The sequence below is a fragment of the Corvus moneduloides genome, chromosome 2 (assembly GCF_009650955.1).
Source record: "Corvus moneduloides isolate bCorMon1 chromosome 2, bCorMon1.pri, whole genome shotgun sequence".
Classification (NCBI taxonomy): domain Eukaryota; kingdom Metazoa; phylum Chordata; class Aves; order Passeriformes; family Corvidae; genus Corvus; species Corvus moneduloides.
The window spans coordinates 103,609,022-103,627,814 of record NC_045477.1 but is presented as its reverse complement, the minus strand read 5'-3'; the positions used below and the strand labels follow the sequence as shown (position 1 = coordinate 103,627,814).

At 38.3% G+C, this 18,793-nt stretch overlaps 1 protein-coding gene across 3 annotated transcripts in view; it reads right to left on the bottom strand.

The window, feature by feature from the left end:
- WWC3 (WWC family member 3) overlaps positions 1-18,793 on the bottom strand; it is a 100,498-nt gene that overhangs the window by 12,943 nt on the left and 68,762 nt on the right. For 2 of the 3 annotated variants that reach the window (XM_032100619.1, XM_032100620.1), the window contains exons 9-15: positions 15,978-16,220; positions 12,964-13,053; positions 11,247-11,821; positions 5,146-5,266; positions 4,315-4,389; positions 3,239-3,325; positions 697-889 (exon numbers count right to left, since the gene is read on the bottom strand). In XM_032100619.1, the coding sequence (XP_031956510.1) occupies positions 697-889; positions 3,239-3,325; positions 4,315-4,389; positions 5,146-5,266; positions 11,247-11,821; positions 12,964-13,053; positions 15,978-16,220 (1,384 nt within the window). The remainder of the gene's footprint in view (positions 1-696; positions 890-3,238; positions 3,326-4,314; positions 4,390-5,145; positions 5,267-11,246; positions 11,822-12,963; positions 13,054-15,977; positions 16,221-18,793) is intronic. The other variant, XM_032100621.1, reaches the window with a different exon arrangement.

Genomic DNA, 18,793 nt, shown 5'->3' with positions numbered 1-18,793 from the left:
CACCTCTTGTCCACAGCCCAGCTTGACAGTGAGATGCCTGTACCTCTTAGCTTGATAGGCTTAAAAATTTTTTTCACTTACCCATTCAAACCCTCCCACTGCAAAGCAACCCACTCACTTCAAAATAGCCAGGACATCAGCCCCAAGGCAGATTTAGTTATGCATATTTGTATTTGATAACAGCTAAATGAAGCTAACACTTAACACACCTGAAGTTAGCATATGATATCTCAATTAGTTTAAAGTAAAAGGCTGAGGTAACAGAACTGTTCCATGGCCACTGTTACCCTGCAACAAGGTTTAAGACTGATGTAATTACGTAATAATGTAGTCCTCTTCACCCACTACTAAATGGTAACAAGGGGTCTGTATTTGTTATCTTTTTAGTAGGAACCTGTTTGAATGGTACTGATTCCTCACACAGGCATTATAGTACCCTGCAGAAACCTAAGTCTTGAGCACGCTGTAGTTTAAAAGCTTTTTAAAAGTCAGATTAAGTATTTTTTAAAATCTCGTCTCTTTACTTACAGAATTATACTTACATATGTGAACAAATGAACACATTAACCTGTAACTCTATCAGAACTTCTTAAGGAAAAGTTAGGTTTTTACATCTCTTTTTAATCTTAAAAAGAAATTCCTCTGGTAACTTTAGTTTCTCATACCGCATGGCTTTTAAGAAACAGAACCACTTACCAATAGCTCTTCTTGTTGCTGATGATCAACTGAACAGATATACAGCTGCAGTGATTTTAATTTCAAAACACTTGAGTGCACGGGGATTCGGAACACTTCATTAAATATTAACAGAGTTTGGAATTCCAAAGCTCTCGAGCAGTAAGTGGTTGGTGTGCCTGACTCAAGCGGTGGCAAATAAACTCTCACATGACTGGGAACAGCAAAACAGACAAATAGCACAATTCAGAAAAAGAAAGCCATTTTGCATTTCTCAAAATCAAGCTAAGCAAAAACATCAGTGTACCTTCTACATTAAGAATCTACCTTGAGATGATCTCATCACCAGATTTACTTTGCATCCTTAACACAGAAGATCTGCAAAGCTGATCTCAAAATGCTGTATTTTTTTAACTAAAACTTTTTTTTAAAACTTGGTGCTTAAGCAGAGGCACCAAGTGGCACTTGAGCTGCCCTGAGGTATCCAAGGCATTTAAAATGAGCTACCAATTATAAGAGGATCTATGGGAGATCTACACAGAGCCTCCCTCTGAGCAGAAGCAGCTGGAGGCCAGGTGCTTTGCTATGCTATGCTATTTCAAATGGAAACACATGCTTGTGTTTTAGGCAATTGAATTATCCCGTAAGCGTCACGGATCCATTTCTTCCTTCTACCCACTAAGCAACCTTTTTTCCCTCCTTAAGAAATTAAGAAATTCAGATGGCAAAAGAAATCTGCAGTCACTGCATCTATCTGCAGTCTCAAAAGACAAATTTAAGTATGTGGTACCATGTCATTTACGACTCCAAGCCAAAAACAATCAACAACCATTTTCAGCTAACAGCATAAGCAGCAGAGCTACTTAGAGAATTGTTTCCATGTTCTCCCTGTCCTGACTGCTTACCAAGCCCCTGCAATATCCTATTCCTTTCCTCATGCCAGCAAACAGTTTCATGCAACTGTGTTGTGATCCAGATTAGAAAATTTATCTGGGTTAAAAAGCTAACCTAGCAAAAACCCCACAAAGGCTTAAGGATTAAAAAACCCCTCTCCAGCTCAGAGGTTCACTCAAGTTGACTACATGGCTGCAAGAACTCTTATGCCATCACCAGAGAGAGGCTCACACTGGCAGGTAAATAAATGGCTAGAGGACAACTGGAAGAGTTCCTTATGGTGGAACTGCAGCACACTGGACTGTGGAGCATCAGTCAGTTAAACAGATTCACGTGTTGTAAAAAGGCAGAGATTCAGCTCCTCTGCTCACTGGCTGCTGCAGGCAAACTTCCCCCCAGCTGCCGCAGCACCTGATTCAAATAATGTACAGATGCATGGAGGAGTTAATTAAACTTGATAAAAGCTTCTGCTTTTTGGTAATAGAAACTTATTTTTTGACTAGACCAATCAATTCACTCTGCAGCAATGCAATTTCTTGGTTCCAGCAAAGGTAGGGTTGAGAAGGATGAAGAACAGAACTGCATTTTGAGTCATTTAGATGCCTGGTTGCCTTGACGACAACGTCCAGCAAACCTTCTGGACTAACCTTTTTCTTTGGTGACTCTACATTACTACCTTCTTCAGATGATGCTTATTTCTTTTTCTGATGACAAGGCAACATGGCTGAGTACTACACAATACTCACACTTTTCCCTATCATGTGCCCTTGCACTCACACCAAACAGAGCAAAAGACCAACACTAATGTACTGACCTACATGAAGAATTTCCACTGCAGTTTTGCAGCGTTAGCAAGATGAAGTTTTCAACAAAGATCAATTCATTCAGGGAGATGTATGTCAATTTAACAGCTCCCACCAAATTACTTATTTTACAATACAATGTTATCATACCTTCATTTTCCAGTTTTCAAACAACCTCTCCCAGCGATAAAGAATCAACAACTTTTACATGTTGAATTTCTTTAAAATATGCTAAGATACATATCTCTAGACAAAACAGTGTTTTATGACAACACTGTGATTATTTAAGAAACATTTATTAGAATAAACTAAGATATATTCTATATGTGATACAAAATTTGAAAAAAGTAGCACAAGCTGTCAGAGGTTAAAAAAAAGTTCATCTTTTGTACTGATTCTCAGCTAGTACTTGTGTTAACATTATTTTCAGAAGGTCTTTCACGGATACTCAAGGAGAGCTGTACAGGCCACAAAAGCCTGCAGATCCTTTGCTGTTGTTTGCATGTTTCCTGGTGTGGTTTTCTTTCTTAAAGATAAAAGGCAAGGTATCTCTCTTACTGAGTAATACAGACGTTGCCATAGGAATTGAGAAAAATACACTAAGCTTACTCTGGAATATCTCAGATATTTTTGAACAAACTCTCCTCTGCACAATAAACATGTAAGAACACAGAGACTACATTTGTGTGACACAAGTTCTATAAAAGGGATATGGCCGTAAAATTAACCCTTTCCTCATGGAAATTAAGACATACCATCTTCTCCAGAAATGGCTTAATTTTGAATGAAACCAAATAAATCTACGGTATTTATAACTGCAGCATAAAACAAGCAATGATCAGACTCTGGGTGAAATTTAAGCTTACATTTTGCAGTTTTCTTTAACAACTAGACTAGTAAAGTTCTTCAGCTGTAACACATGGACCAGCAGACATTCACTTCCACCGTCATGCCTGGAAAATGAATTCCCTGTGTTAGTCACCAATCATCAATACTTTGCTTAAGAAATAAAGATGAAGACTAAACAGATTTAAAGAATGCAAAAGCACAGTTGTTAAACACATTTCTTGCACAAATCAATCAAAAGCATTAGCTACAGTAACAAAGTTAATAGAACTAAGTGAATTAAACATTATTCAGCTTGAAAATAACAACTGGCCTTCCTATGTGTCTTGACAGCAAACAGCTTTTATCAAATACACTCCTTAGTTTAAACAGTTACACCATACGCATGTGTGTGTGCATGTGTAACAACATACCAGTTACATTAGACAAATCCATCTGCATTATTTTCATGGGCCATTGAAAACAAATAAAAAAATTCTACTCTTTCACATCAACATGAATTTTGAAATGCCACTAACAAAGTTGGTTGATATTTTAAAAACTCTCAGTCTTAGGAATTAGTTTTCCAAGGGGCAGAGATGATTCTGGAGGGCTAAAATAAAATATCCTGTCTTGCACAGCAATAATCTGCCCTTCCCCACACTACTCCCACTACCAACAATAGCATGCCATAGGCACAGGATTTCAAAGATGTATTGTACAGCTGTATTTGTGTCTCTTCACCTGTGACTTTCCTAAGGTAATCCTCCTTTATCCAGCAGAAAAAGATCTTGCTTACAGAGACACATCCCTATAGCCATACTCACATTAATGGCCCTGACAGTGAAAATAAATGCTACTGAAAGTAGTAACGAAGGCCCTTTTATCAGTCAGCATTGAAAGGACATTGAATGAACTGTGGTTAAGGCATTTCCCCAACACAAAGCGGCACATGACTGACTAATCTGTACATCCACTGAACTTTGGCTGTCAGTTCAGAAACTTCTTAAAAATATCCACCACGATTCAGTTTATTAAAAAGTTAAAAATCATAAACAAGAAAAGTAGTGAGCAATTCCTGCAGAGTTGATAGGGAGAAAGAGGAGTAATTACTCACAGAAATCCAACATGTATTTGTGGTTCTTCATTACTGGCAGCATCACCATAAACAGGCTCTTCCAGATCTTCATTCCTGCAGGAACAGAAAGTACTGTAAACTACATAGTGACCTAAGCTGCTAAATTATGAACTAATAATTATTTTCTGATTTGTGGATATAAGCATTTATTTGGTAATACAGGAGGGAGTGGTAATGTAGGAGGAATTGAGACATCTGTTTAAAAACACACAGTAGCAGTAATTCACAATTGTAAAAATTGAGGTTTTAGAATTACTCTTTCAAGATATTTAGGTTATTTTAATATTTCTTTTGTCTTCCATTTCTCTTTAGCATCCTCCAAAACTTATCTTCATCCCAGTTACTGCTTCCTGTGTTAAAACAATTGTATTAAGTAACACGTCTTTCTACATCCTTCAATCACTTGGTGAACCTACACATTTTTAGACTTCTGGCAGTTTGTATGTTTCTTCCTTGCAGTTATACTTTTATCACATGATACTCAGAATTGTTAGTCACACTGTATAATTTTATTTTGTTATAGATGGTTGAAATAAAATTACTGATTTATGACTAATCGGATGAGAAAACTTTCAAGGGAGATATGATGTTAAAATATCAGAGACAATACAGCAAAAGGGACTTGGCACTTGAAGATGACAGTGGACTGCATGTAAAAAGCTTCTTTCCTTTAAAACATGCAATCTAGTAGTTTTATGTTACTAATAACTAGCGATTTTGAAAGCCTACTCCTAAATTCACAACTAATTCTTTTGGGCCATGTGGCAGAACAGGAATATTTCCAGCTTACTATGCATTTATACACCTGACCTTTTGCTTAAAGCTTCAAACACGCCACTGTCACTAGCCAGTGAATGATCTGAGAGACATGCTGAAACTCGCCTGGCTCTCCTCTCCGATCTTCTACCACTGTCTCCTCGCAGAGTTACAGCTGCCATGGAGAAAAAAAGTGAGAACAACATCAGCTCAAGGCAATTTCTTCAAAATTAAACAAGAAACGTATTGTATCAAAACTAGCAGCAAAACAGCACAAGTGCAGTTCACTGATTTTTCATCTAACTTGAAGTTAGAAACCTAGAATAGGATTGACCAGAGATTTTCTGTGGGAGAAGGAAGGAAGTTTGCGGCTAATTGCTCTCTGACGAGACTAAGTATAAACCAACTGCATTGTTACTAAATGTTTTTCTGGTAGAATAATTCCTTCCTAAAGGAAGACTTACATTAATTCACATATGTACACATGATATCCTAAGCTTTTCAGATTTACCTACTGAATATACAATAGGTTGAAAACAAACACAGAGACTAATTCTTTTTTAAAGTTATCTGATAACACAATGTGAGGTTTTGTTCTCATTTGTTTCCTAATACAAAGTCTCAAAGCATACTGTTTACACCATCACATAATAGCAGCTTTTATTTACAGTCTGAGAGGCATTATCAAAAAGAACCAGTGTTTTCCAGCTCACTCAGACCACTGTTTTTTTCAAATTCTTGGTGAATTACTTTGAAAACTGACTGGGGGAAGGAGGAAGCAATATCCAACCCCCTTTGCCACTCTTCCCCGAATCACCAGCCACACGATAAATAGCAACTCAGCAATCATTTTCATGTTGTAATACCAACAAAATTATGTTATACATGGGGTTTTGCACAGGCAAGTAGGTACAGCAGCTACCAATCCTTTAAAGTAAGTGCACAAGCAGTAACATTCAAGAACTGCATAGGGAAGGCTTCAACACTTCAACAAGAGCTCCTAACTTGAGGTTGTTTTCCTTTGAGTCCTAGAGAAGAACACTAAACAGACATGCGAAGTGCAGTTTCTTCACTGTACAGGGAAGAACTTTTACCCCCTTTTGCTTACAGTTCAATGACTGTCCTCAAAGCAGGAAAGCAATGGCAAAGAGATGGCACCTCAAAAGTGGGGAAAGCATTTTATTTGCTTCTGCTCATGCTTACAAACTTAAGACAGAAAGGAAGCATTGACAGTTTCAGCAGTGTGACAGTAGCACAATGCATGGGAGACAAGCACCAGCTGACATTTACAGCTTACTGCCCCAACTAGGGATGAAGCATGTCTTACTCAAAGTAACAGCTTGTTAAGTACCTCTGTTGCACATTATTGTAAGGCATCCGAATTTATTGCTGACACCTACTCAGTAAGTTTCCTTCCACAGAATACCAGCCTCTGCCAGAACCCAGATGAGCTATGGTGAGCCACCCCCCTGCATGGTACCCACCTCACCTCCCACCCAAGTACCACCAGGACAGGACATCGGGATATGAGAACTTGCTAAAAGTCTTCCAGATCAACACAACCACGCTGCTGCTATCAACAAAATGCTCTAAGGTCAGCTTTAACCAACCCGCTGTGGAACTGGCAGAGAAGGTGCACCAAGCCCAGCAGGTTCTGCGCCAGCCCAAGACACATTCCTATTACCAGGCCACTAACAGCACAAAGTTACCAAAGGTGTTACAAAAATCACCCAGTCCTGTTTGGAGCTAAAATTCCTATATATCAGCAGAGCCAGTTCTCTGTCCTTTGGATTCATAAGCCCTATGGACCTCTCAATGAAATTCAATGAAGGATTTTGTCAGCTTTAGGTAGACAGAAAATTTATTTTCAGGGTAGAAACAGCCCAATCTGCACGTGTCTCTGCACCCAGAGAAAGAACCACCACTCCTTCCCATCTCCAGCTACAGCATCCAACCCATGGATCATGCAGTACAATTCATTACATCCTCACCACAAATGAGAGCCAAATGAGCTCAAATGAGCACACACAAAGCATTTGAACCACGCTCTCCTCTATATCACTTGTACAAAAGTGGTGGGTGGGTTTGTGGGGTTGTTTTGATTGGGTATTTTTTTTGTTTGCTTGGTTGTTTGGTTTTTTTCTTCCTTTTGTTTTTTAAAGGATTTTCAAATTGGTGAGCCCACCTCAGTTCTGTCACTGGTATTAATGATGAATCAAAACTAGCAATCTGTACAGATATCTACATATTAAGTTTCTCAAAAATTTTATATCTCTGGAAAGAGGTTGAACTTCACAAAAGTGTATAATTTTTTTTTTTTAAGTGCTTCTATAATTTCTGTACTAATTTCAACAAGTTACACTAGGACAACTTCTTTTCGTAAATAAGCCCTTGGCTCACCCCCTCTGTGAACACTTTGTATAAACGTAGCAGAGGAAAGATCTCGTGGGCTCTGTCCTTGGGAGGTTCAGGTTCCCAGTTTGGCTGGATGGAAAAGTTGGTCTCAAGCACCAATATAATGAAATTAAAAACTGACACATTACAACAGTGTTGTAACTTGACAATGATTTGCTCACCGTCTGCAGGCCATAGAAGCATTCGATAACCTCTGGACAATCACAGAAAATTTGGGAGAGATGCAAACACCAGAATATACCCTTGACTTGTGGGAGCAAAAAATCAGCAGGAAAAATTGGTCACGATCAAAGACCAAATTTTGGTTTAAACAGAAAATATTTAGCACAGATTACAGACTGCAATGCTGGAAGCTAAGGAATTGTTTAAAAACTAGGTTTCTAAGACAGATGATTACCTTCCATTTTCTTATTTAAATAATAAAATCAGTAAACAATATATATGATTTTCCAGAACTACTTAGTGCCAAAGCTTGACAAATATAAGACAGCCCTGAATGAAAGAATATTCTCATTGTCATTAGTTGAAAAAGTGAACTTCAAAGGAAATTTTGCTGCCCAAACTTTCATTCACTACAAAAACACATAAATCTAAAGCATGTTTCACAGGCTTGGGTGACTACAAATACTGCATGTCAGCTCAAAATACACTAATAAAAGAGGAGAACACTCCATAAAAACTGCTCAGAGACACAAACAGACCTTACCTACCATAACACAGTCAGGCATTACTATTATACAGTAAAGCTGAAGGTCAAAGAATACTTTCCCCAGGAATTTAACTACAGCTGTAAATGTGTGTTTAGTTGACATAGCAAAAAAATTAAGTATGCCATAATGATTAAACAGATACAGCAAAATACCAAACAAAACCAAATGTAGCAAAATCTGTTTCTTCTCATGCAACTCCAAAAAAAAAAAAAAAACCAAAACAACCCACCCCAAAACAAAACAACCAACACATCACACAGAAAAACACACAATAAGAAATTTCAGTTCACTTACAGTGAATTTTTCTGTTGTGCCGCATGAGAAACAAGACAAAAAGCATACAGTGATAAATCACCCTTTAGATGTCTGACAATATTTTATAAACAAGAGATTATTTAGGCATTAAAAGAAATTTAGCATTTGAAAGATTTAGCATAGAGAAGGGATAGTCGAGCTATTAAAGTCCAATATTTTATTTACATGTTTCCTCCCACTCCCATCTTTATAAATATGATGGATTTAACTTTTCAAGCATATTCCCTCCATTGACAGAGGCAAATTTATTTCACAACATGACCGTGTGACATGCAGAACAATAAAACAGCAGATCAGCAACTGGACATCAAAACTGCAGTCCCTGAAGAACCCCTTGAACTTGCTCAAGTGCTGCATCAGTGCAAAGTTCATGCAGTTTATTCAGTGTTAATCCTCCAAGCCCCCATTATTTGCAAATTACCAAAATGACCTCTTGCTTTGTCTAGTGAAGGAACAGGCCAAGGTTTGCCAGAACCAAGGCCTCCTGTTTTTGCAGCATGGCACTCTGCTGCCAGGCCATCGGGTGGCAGCAGCAGGGCACACTGCATGCTACCTCAGAGAAATCCAAAACCCCTGGTATCTGCAAGGTCCCAACTCCGGCATACAAGCTGGATGCTCCATTCAATTCTTCCAGGAAAAGAGTACAAAACCAACATACTTTCAAAACTTCCAACTGCTACTTGCAAACAACTGCATTACAATTCCAAACCACCGGCTAGTGAGTGTGGAACTCAAAGTAGTCAAAAATCAGAAAGGTTAATTTTAAGTAATTGTTTCCAAATGCAAATATTAAAAATAAAAAAGTCTCAAAAGAAGGCAGCGTGGCCACCTTTTAATCATATATTCTTCCTCAAAAAGCAACACAATATACTCTGTTGTACACAGAGAAAAGTTGTAACCTCTGGACTAGGAGCTGGACACCGCAGCACTGACAGCAAGTTAAGCACAGAGGTTTTCAGAGAAATGTGAAATGTGTAGAAACACAGCAGAGAACAGAGAAAAGGAAAATCAAAGCAGGAAGTTGCCCTTCATCCTGTATTGCTGCCTAGGCCCTCACACCAGGCTTTCACTTCTAGGAAACACATACAAGCTATAAATGAACTACTTAGATTTTTTCACTTACCACAATGGGTGAAGACATGCTGTGGTCTGATTTGAGGTTTAAAGAAAACCTCAGGAAGCCTCTTCACAGCACTAATTTAAGCACAAGTTTTCACACTGGTCTCTGGAATTCTGTTTATTTTGGTCTGAAAGCTACAATAAGGGCACTAGAAATGTTTACAGCTAGTAAAAGTAAATTCTGCTGCAGTATCTTCTGGCAGTGCTAGCTGTATTAAGAAAAGTAGGTGAGTCTAGACTTAAATGCTTTTGAACAATACAGGCTTTTTAGCACTGTGGCAATGTTTTCTTTTTTGATATGAAAACCTGAAAGGTTTTCCGTAAATACTGTCCATGTTCATTTGTATTATCACTTGACAAATAAGATTCTGGTATGATAATATGATCCAATCTCTGGCTATAGTTTGTATTACTCCTGATGGCATGAGTCCCGAATGCAACATTCTACACAACTGCTAACACACAATTCTGGATATAGAAATTGGATGGGAATCACAAAATTTAACAGTAAGATAAACTCTAAATATCTTTCTTTACTAGTATGGTTTTATTAAAAAAAAGAGCAAGTCAACACACAAAAATGTTATCATGATTTTCTTTTTCATACTAAGAGCAGTTCTCCATTTGGTTGATCAAAACAGGAAAATACATCTGTCGCGTTCCTGTATGCTCAGGCTTTTAATTTTGTTTCATTTTTTCAGGTTTTCTGTTTCCTCTTTTGATTTCTCTAATTTATGTTTCTCAACTGCAGTGCTTCAGAAGCTTCTGCCAATGCAAGCTAAAGTAAGTCCATCAATCTGACAGTCCAGCAGGAAAGGAAAACTCAATAGTGTGTGTGCTGTGCTAACTGCACCCATCCCTCCTCTGAGATCACAGCACACACAGCTGCTCAGACACAACCAGCCAAACAGATACTCAATGTCTCGCACATTCCCTACAAAAGATGCTCCTTTGCTGACGAAGCACCTACTCATGATTGTACCACGCACTCCTGACAGCCATGCCACTGTGGCTTCTGCTCCATCACAGAACTTGGACAAGGAAATCTGGTCTGGAATATGTACAAATTCAGCATGGAGTCAGCCAGCCTTCAAGCACTGTCAGCAGCATCACCTCATATTTTGTGTTTGGGTTTTTTGTAGGGGGTGGTTATTGGTTGTTTCCTATCTCTCCTGGGTTTGTGTTGCTTTACATTATCAGAATAAAGGCAACATCAGCACAACTGGGGCCCTCAGAAGCAATTAACCCATACTTTTTCTAACACCTTACTCATTCTTGCTAGGTCCTTGATAGGCTACACTCCAATGTAAGTCTATATTCTATTCCCTTTCTTCCAGTCAATTCACCACTGTTTTAAGATCTACTGACAAGGATTTCTCTATTATTTCACCTCTTTGCCCTAAAATTAGAGTTTGGGCTTGGGGGATTTTCCTGTGTTTTGGTCAGGCTTTTAACAGATAACATCTACCATGCAGTTTTTAACTGATGGAAGTAAATAAGCCTAACTGAGGAACAATCTCTACTGTGCTGGCATGCTTAGGTCTGTGTGACATTTTCTAAGACAATGTGACAAAATAGTAATATCCATAAACTCACCTCCACCAGTCTGGAGAGCAGTCAGGTGTGGTCCCATTTCTCTCAGCCCTTCACTGTCGAGAGGGTAAGCGGACGTCTGAGATGAACTCGTGCCTTGTGCATCATCGTCACCCAAGGCTGTGGTCGGAGCCCTGAGCATTTCCAGGGCTCCTATGCCTGCCATCTCCTCAAAACCTTCTGACATCTGAGCCAACGGAGAATCTCGTGACGCAGAGAGAAATGGGGTGTCCAGAGGCGAGCTTGGAGGGGACAACGATGACAAGGAGGACCGCGATGAGAGGGATGCCAGGGACTGCGGGGTATCCAGAGACCTCCGCTGCTTATTGAAATTCGAGTGTCCGATGGGATCAGCGTACGGCACATCCTTTGTGAGAGACTCGAAGGGAATGATGTCAAAGCGCAAGTGCTGCCCGTAGTCTGTAACGCTGTCGGATTTGTCGTACTGGGGAAGGCCATAGATGTCCGTAAAGCTGACTGAGCTGAGGGAGCCTCTGCTGGAGGCCAAGGATCCTCGACTGGAGGCCAGGGATCCCCTGCTGCTGCCAGAGGACATGGTGAGGGTGCTAGCTGACAGACTATGACATGCAAAGACAGAGAAAACACAAAAATGCCTTTTCAAATATAATCAGAACCACCAATGCAGACATTAAAACACTAATCCAGATTACAAAAGCAATTTCACATGTATTCAGTATGGTGACATGGAAAGATGATTTGGCATTTTAAAGTCTAGCTCATGTCTCTTGCCTTGGTCTCAGGCACAACCATGACCGGAGCAGCACATGTGACAACCAAATCAGGGCTAAGTGCTTCGGTGCCTGAAGACAACAGTCTAACAGGATGAGCCTGCTCTTTCCTCCAACATGTAAGCAGCTGTGATTTGGCAGAAGAGAGGCCAGAGCAGGCTCTGGATCAGCAGACTCAATGTAAAGCCAGGAATGACAGATTACCATGATCCAGTTCAAATTTACATAAATGATTGGTCATAAACAATCCAGGGAGAAGAAGTGCAAAGGGATTTGCAAAGTTCTAACAAACTGCTGTGTAAGCGTCACTCTCACAGGTTTTTTCAATGCAAAATAAAAAGACTCTAGGATGAATCCTATTCCAGCTCCTCTTACCATTCTCAGTTAAGGGGGAGAAGAATATTAGTGCCAGAGAGAGATGAAGTGAGACAGGAACTCAGCAGGAACTGAGCTTTTGATGCTGGTGCGGTGTTAAACTGAGGAATTCCCAAGAGCTGCATCTCAAAAGGCAGCTGTGAGTGTGAATATGCAAAGCATTCTGGACTTCTGTGTGGGTCTTAACACATTCTTGTATTTAAATAGCAAAATTTTGTCATCTCACCAAAACCTCCTACCTTTGAAGGTATCAGAATATTAACAATTCACAGAACTTAAAAGAATGCTATCTTCCCATTAGTAAAACTGTAACAACATTACAACAGATTTTAAGAACTTATCTCCTTTTCAGAAAGTACGTGAACATATAAAATTCCCAAATACACTTAATAATGTAGCCCAAATAGTTGTCACTAATACTATTTATAAAACTCCATCCAAATCATCACATTCCACAGAGCAAATTGTATAAATGTAGTAAAAAATTCATTTACTTGGCACACATACATAAAAGTATAAAAAGGTAAACTTCATACATTATTATTATTGTTCTCTGCTGTAGTTACTTCAAAACCTGCTGGTTTTACATAACTTACCTTTTTAACTGGGAGTGTAAATATGAGGTTAAACGCGTAGCTTCTTCTAGTTGCATAAGCAAACAATTTCTCTTCTCCTGTAACAGTATCCTATAATTAAACAGATACATATTACTATTTTCTTCATCACAGTAGTGTTCAAAATGCGCTAGGAGCTTCCCAAGCGCATAAAAACATCAATGCATTGAAGTTTTTTGAATGTTAAAAAAAAGTTGCACTGTTTAATGAAAAGTTTTAATTTATGCTGCTCATATGCAGCAATGGCAATTTCAGCAAGAACACAAGAACCAAGACTCCAGGAGAATTCCCAGACAAGAAAAGTAATTGAAGCACAGTGTAAGAGCCATGATGCTGAAAATATATTACAGCAATTAGCAAAGTCAAAAAGCCCTAGGTAAAAATATCAGACTCTACAAGATTCTTTTTTTCCCTTGCATCAATCTGATTCTACCATTAAAATACAATGACCTTCTACCTTGTCACAAAAAAAAATTCCAAATAGCCTTATTATCCAAGATAATTAGTGCAAAGTTTCAAAGATAAAAAGACAATTTTTGAAGGACTTCTGTTAAGCATAACCACCAATGTCAAATTTAAGCTCTTAGTCTATGTGTTTTAGGTGCATATATTTGTCATTATATTTAAGCAGGCATTTTCACTACTACATTGTAAGAAAAATCTCATGCTGAAACTTATTTTTTGCCCATTCTAGTAACAAGCAGCTGAATTACTCAGTACCACTGCCACAACACAAATGGAATATAACTTTAATGCTGTCAATCTCATACACCTATAAGATATCTTAAATTCTGTATTCTGACATCATTAGAATTTCAAATAATAGATTATATCTACTGGATTCTTTTTCTGGATCCAGAATTATATTCCTGATGTTTTGTTTTTCCAAGCCCAACCACTGAACTTCAAGATAGTATCAGGGTCGTATTCTGGTTTGAGTTGTATATTTTGTATGTCCAGGAAAGTTACAGCTCCAGTCCTACATCATAAGGTGGCTGGAAATGGGGATTCTGACAGACAGTTTGGAGAAAGCAGATCAAACGTATTAGAGTGCCTCAGATCTTCCTCAGCTGTGAAGACAGATGTTAGAATTCAACATGTTAATGAAAAGGGTTTGAAAATCATCAGAAAGGGAGTTCTCCTGGATAAAACAGCAGCTCTCAGGCTTTTCTCATGCCTCAGTGCTCCCCAGGCCAGGTTAACCAACTAGCAGGAGGAAAGCTGCAGCTCAGCTATGCAAACTTGCACCATATAGGCACTGCACACAGGAGCCAAAAGAAAAGGACAAATGGACATAAGAAACTTAACTGATTCAAAAGCTTGCAAGGGAAAGCAGAGATATTCACACCATCTACTGTAAAAAACAAACTTAGGAACCTACACTCCACAGTGATAGATGCTGCAGGGTAGGTACCTGCTCTAAAGGCTAAGATGTGCCTCCAACTAAGGCTGTCAGCCAATCTTACTAAAAGTAACACTATAACAAAAACAAAACAAAACAACCTCAACAATAAAACACCCACCTCTGTCATAGAGATTTTAAGTTCATTTGATCTGTACATAACTCAGTGCCTTTAAAACTCAGCAACAGATGTACTAATTATTTAAGAAAGAAACACCTTTGTATTTCACAACTAGAACAAAGTGCAAAAGCAGAATGAGGAATATTTTTGGTTATTGCTGAGTCTAAAACAAACAAAAAATTAGGGCTACCAATAGTTAAGTTTTCCTCCAATTTTTTATACAAAAATAGAGAGCCCATCAGTATTACTCTAACTTCTGCTCAACTTTCTGCTAGCATTTGAAGTATCAAGTACCACACTGGAATGCTGGTTTCCACAGCATGAACTCCATGGAAAAATAGCTTGGCCTTCTTACCAACACAGTATGCACTACCTAACATGAGAGCCCAAAAACAACAAATAAAACTTACTACACCACAGTGTAAAGTGAACTCCCTTTTCTGTCAGTTTAAGCTGGAAAGCCAATGTAACGATATTGCAAAAATTGCAAAATACATTACACTGACCTGTAGGTTGGCTGTGAATTTTCTATTTATTGCCTGAATTTACTGTCTGAAGTAAGCCCTTTCAAAGAAACTGAAGTTGTCAAAATCTGTATATGGAAAGCACTTTCAAGTATTTTTAAAGTGTCTTAAATGTGTAAAGATTAACCTTTACACAGATCACATCAAAGCTGGTTCATGTAGGTTTTTGCTGAAGTGTCAAAGCTGAGGTTTTACCACTATTTAAGAGAAGCAAGAACAAGTAGTTTCTTGCTTTCACTGGAAGCAGTCTATGGTAAAAAGAGATTAAGAGGTATTGTCCTTTTCTCTGGCTACAGGAAAAGCTGGGCAACTTTGAAATAAACATAGTCTTTCCACTAATATGTTTTTGGGGTTGTTTATTTTACATATAACTTGATTTTTAAGTTTTCAAGAATGACTCTGCTTACTGTGTTCTTTGAATGTCAGAATTGGGATGTGTTCCCACTGCTGAGATTGCAAATGAAAAGGAAATATTGTATATAAAAGCAAAAACATAATCATTTAACTTTCCTGTTGAAAGGCAGAAACTAAATATAGCAAACAATCTTCGTTTTGATGCTTTTGGAGATGAGTACTACTCCACTGCAAGTAACAGAAAAATCTTTCAATATCCAGGTAATGTTATTCAGGTCTCTATTATCAGACAGTATCACTCAGACCTATTCCAAGCATCTTTTGGGATTCTATTCAGATTTCTTCTTCCTATTCAGACTTTTTAGGTGAATGAAAGGAAAACTAACTTGTCAACATCACCTCAACTCTGCTTCAGAAAAGTTCAAGACAAACAGAATTGAACAGTGACAGTCAGGAGCGGTCTCCTCTTTTTCTGAAAGTAAATTTCTGTAGTAACCTACTTTTTCCTTAAACACAATGAAATTCCCTACACTTCCTTTTCAAGCTACCTATATGGATCTCACAATAGAGAAGAAAACAGTTCAAGTTCCCAAACCTTTCAGTGGCCCCATGAGCAGACGTTGCTCGAGCTCGCTGAATTTCATCCTCCAAGCGTCTTTTTTCTTCCTCCAAACGTGCAACATCTTCTGGGGATCGTCTCTGCTGACTGATGAGCTGCAACTCCTGAAGAAGAGCCTCCTTCTCTTTGATGAGCTGAAGACGGTCCCTGTCCGCTTCAGCCATTCCTGGCCAGGATTCATTATCTAACAAGGCCAGCTGCTGTTGTATATTCGAAACTCTTTAAAAGAGGATAAATATATGTAAAAATGCAGAAGAGAAAGACAAGATTTACTGGTTACAAAATACAAGTGGCTTTAGATGAATCTGTCATAAAAATATGCAATTAAATAAGCTAACTTGATCTTTTTTCTGTAGCATGCTTTATAGTTAAAAGTAGTTTCCTGTATCTCAATATGCTGAACCATTACATGAAACAACAGTTTTAAGAATAATTCCACAGCTGACATTTTAACAAAATATTCTTTTAAAAACGAATTTTGAACTCTTATCAGTATTACCAAGAACACTAAAGCTAGACATTTCACAAATGTTTCTTTTGGCATAAGAGGGAGAACACTTATTGATCGGTATTTATGTTTGTCTTGCAGCGACAATTTAGACACTTTAGAATGTAACAGTCAAAATTATAACAGAAAATCTAGCTTTCTGATTTTTGAACATTTGAAACTCAAGAACTGTACAACATTTCTGCAGTTTACACCTCACTTTCATCTTCACTTTGAAATGGTAGCATTCAAACAAAGATCAGTACCTCTAAAAGATTACTACCCTCTAAATAAATAAAGGCGTGTTTAAGCCAGCCATAGAAGTGGGATATATAGTTCATTAGTTTTGGTTAAAATTATCTTTTTCAAAAATATCTGGTAAGGAAGAAAATTAATAACAAACAAAGAAAGGTAAAAGCACATAACACACAAAAGAAGATCCACAGTGTGATAACATGTGATTAGGAGTAAAAGAAAAGGCATAGACATGACAAGAGCAGGGTTTCCCCCATCTGAAAACAAAACCCCATGCAATAAGGTTTATCTCATACTGACATCTCAGAAGTATTTGGCCATCTTCTTATCAGGGGAAGGGAAATAAGCTATCAATATAAGTCATTTTGCAGTGCTGCAAAAGACTGCATTCATATATGAATAGGAAATTCACTGTCATTCCCCCCCCCCACCTTCGATTTCATTTACAGCAAGTAAAGAAATTAGGTATTATGTCATATTTTTGTCTAAAGCAGAATACTTTATCAAGCCCTTCAATACCATTTCCTCCTCCTTGCATTAATAACCAACTTCCTGCCAATAGCTACTGAAAGCACCATTGTGAATCAATCCATACAGCCTACATATTTCACACTTCAGCCATTGTGCATGAATTCCAGATGCAGCTTCCTGAAGAACACCTTGCACCATTGACCAAATGTCAGGGCCAGGAAGAGCACAAGGAGGGTCAGGATCCCTTCTCTCCCCTATCCAGGCTGCTCTGCTGTTAAAGATTCAGTAAACACTCCTGAACACATACAGCTTGATTTTCAGGTGTTCAGTGCCAAATAAAACAAATAAGGACTCAAGATCCCTTCAACAGAATCACAGAATTCCAGTACAATTGAGTTATCATAGCTTGGCAAGCGAGTGTGAATCAGATGAGCCTGGACTATTTGAGTGATTGTGTTCATAAGCTTTTACACAGCTTGCAGACCAAAGAAGATGAGATTCATCTGAAGTCTCTGTGTTTCTTCATAAGACAGCTGAAGCACTGACCCTTTCCTTCATTTTAACACTCACAATTGTTTTGCTAGTTATTTTTACATTGCAGGGTGAGCTTGTTTAGAAGCAGATCACAGGTGCAAATGAACACTAATAAAGGCAACAAGGAAGAGAGAAGTATCATCAGGGAAGAGAGATCCCCCTCTTTCAGTGCTAGCAAATCAATGATTCCACTTGACTGGGGAGTAAAACACCACCCCCACTAAATACAAGAGGTTTTAATTTAGACACTTGAGCTTGCTGAGAGCATGTAACTTCCTTTGTGTATGACATTCCAGCTTAAAGTTTGCTTTTCCCTTTAATTTCTGTTATGGTGATGCTTTCAAAGTAGGAAGTTCTCATACAATAACTTAATTATGCTGTTATTAAAGGGGGAAAAGTACTGCTGTGGACAAGGTTTGTATCACTGAAGAGTTCCAAAATCTGATTAGGTATTTACTTTTGATTCCCTTGACACTCTTAGCTAGCTCTTTCAGCTAGCTCTTCTTGTTTCTACAGTTTTCCCTTTACTCAAAAAAAAGCAGGCACAAAACACTATATAATATAGGTATCTGCTGAAGCACCAATAAGCCAGTTTTCTGCAACCTCTATTTCCTGCACATGAACTGAAGTTTTGGGGCAATTTTGTTGCTTGCTTTCCACTGAGGAATCCTTCTGTACGGTAAGTTGTTCCAAAAAACTACCAGTGACAAACTTTTTAATATTTATCTCCTGGGCTAGAAGACAACCTTAAGGCTTTTAGGGTCTCATTCACTCAAAACTAAGAAAAAAATCTGAGTAGTCATGTTTAGTTATGCTCAGAACTTAATAAAAAATCCTCTTAGTTATGTTCCATAATTGCAATCTGTCTCCTCAAACATGAACTTTTCTTCCAATCACAGTAAACACAGAAATAAGCCATTTCACTATGCTTGCCTATGCCAGACTTTATGCCTGTACCACACTAGCCACTCTCACTGCTGATTTGTTAGAAGAAAATGGCTGTTTTCAAACTCAGTGCATATATTAACCTGCCTTAAAACATCCA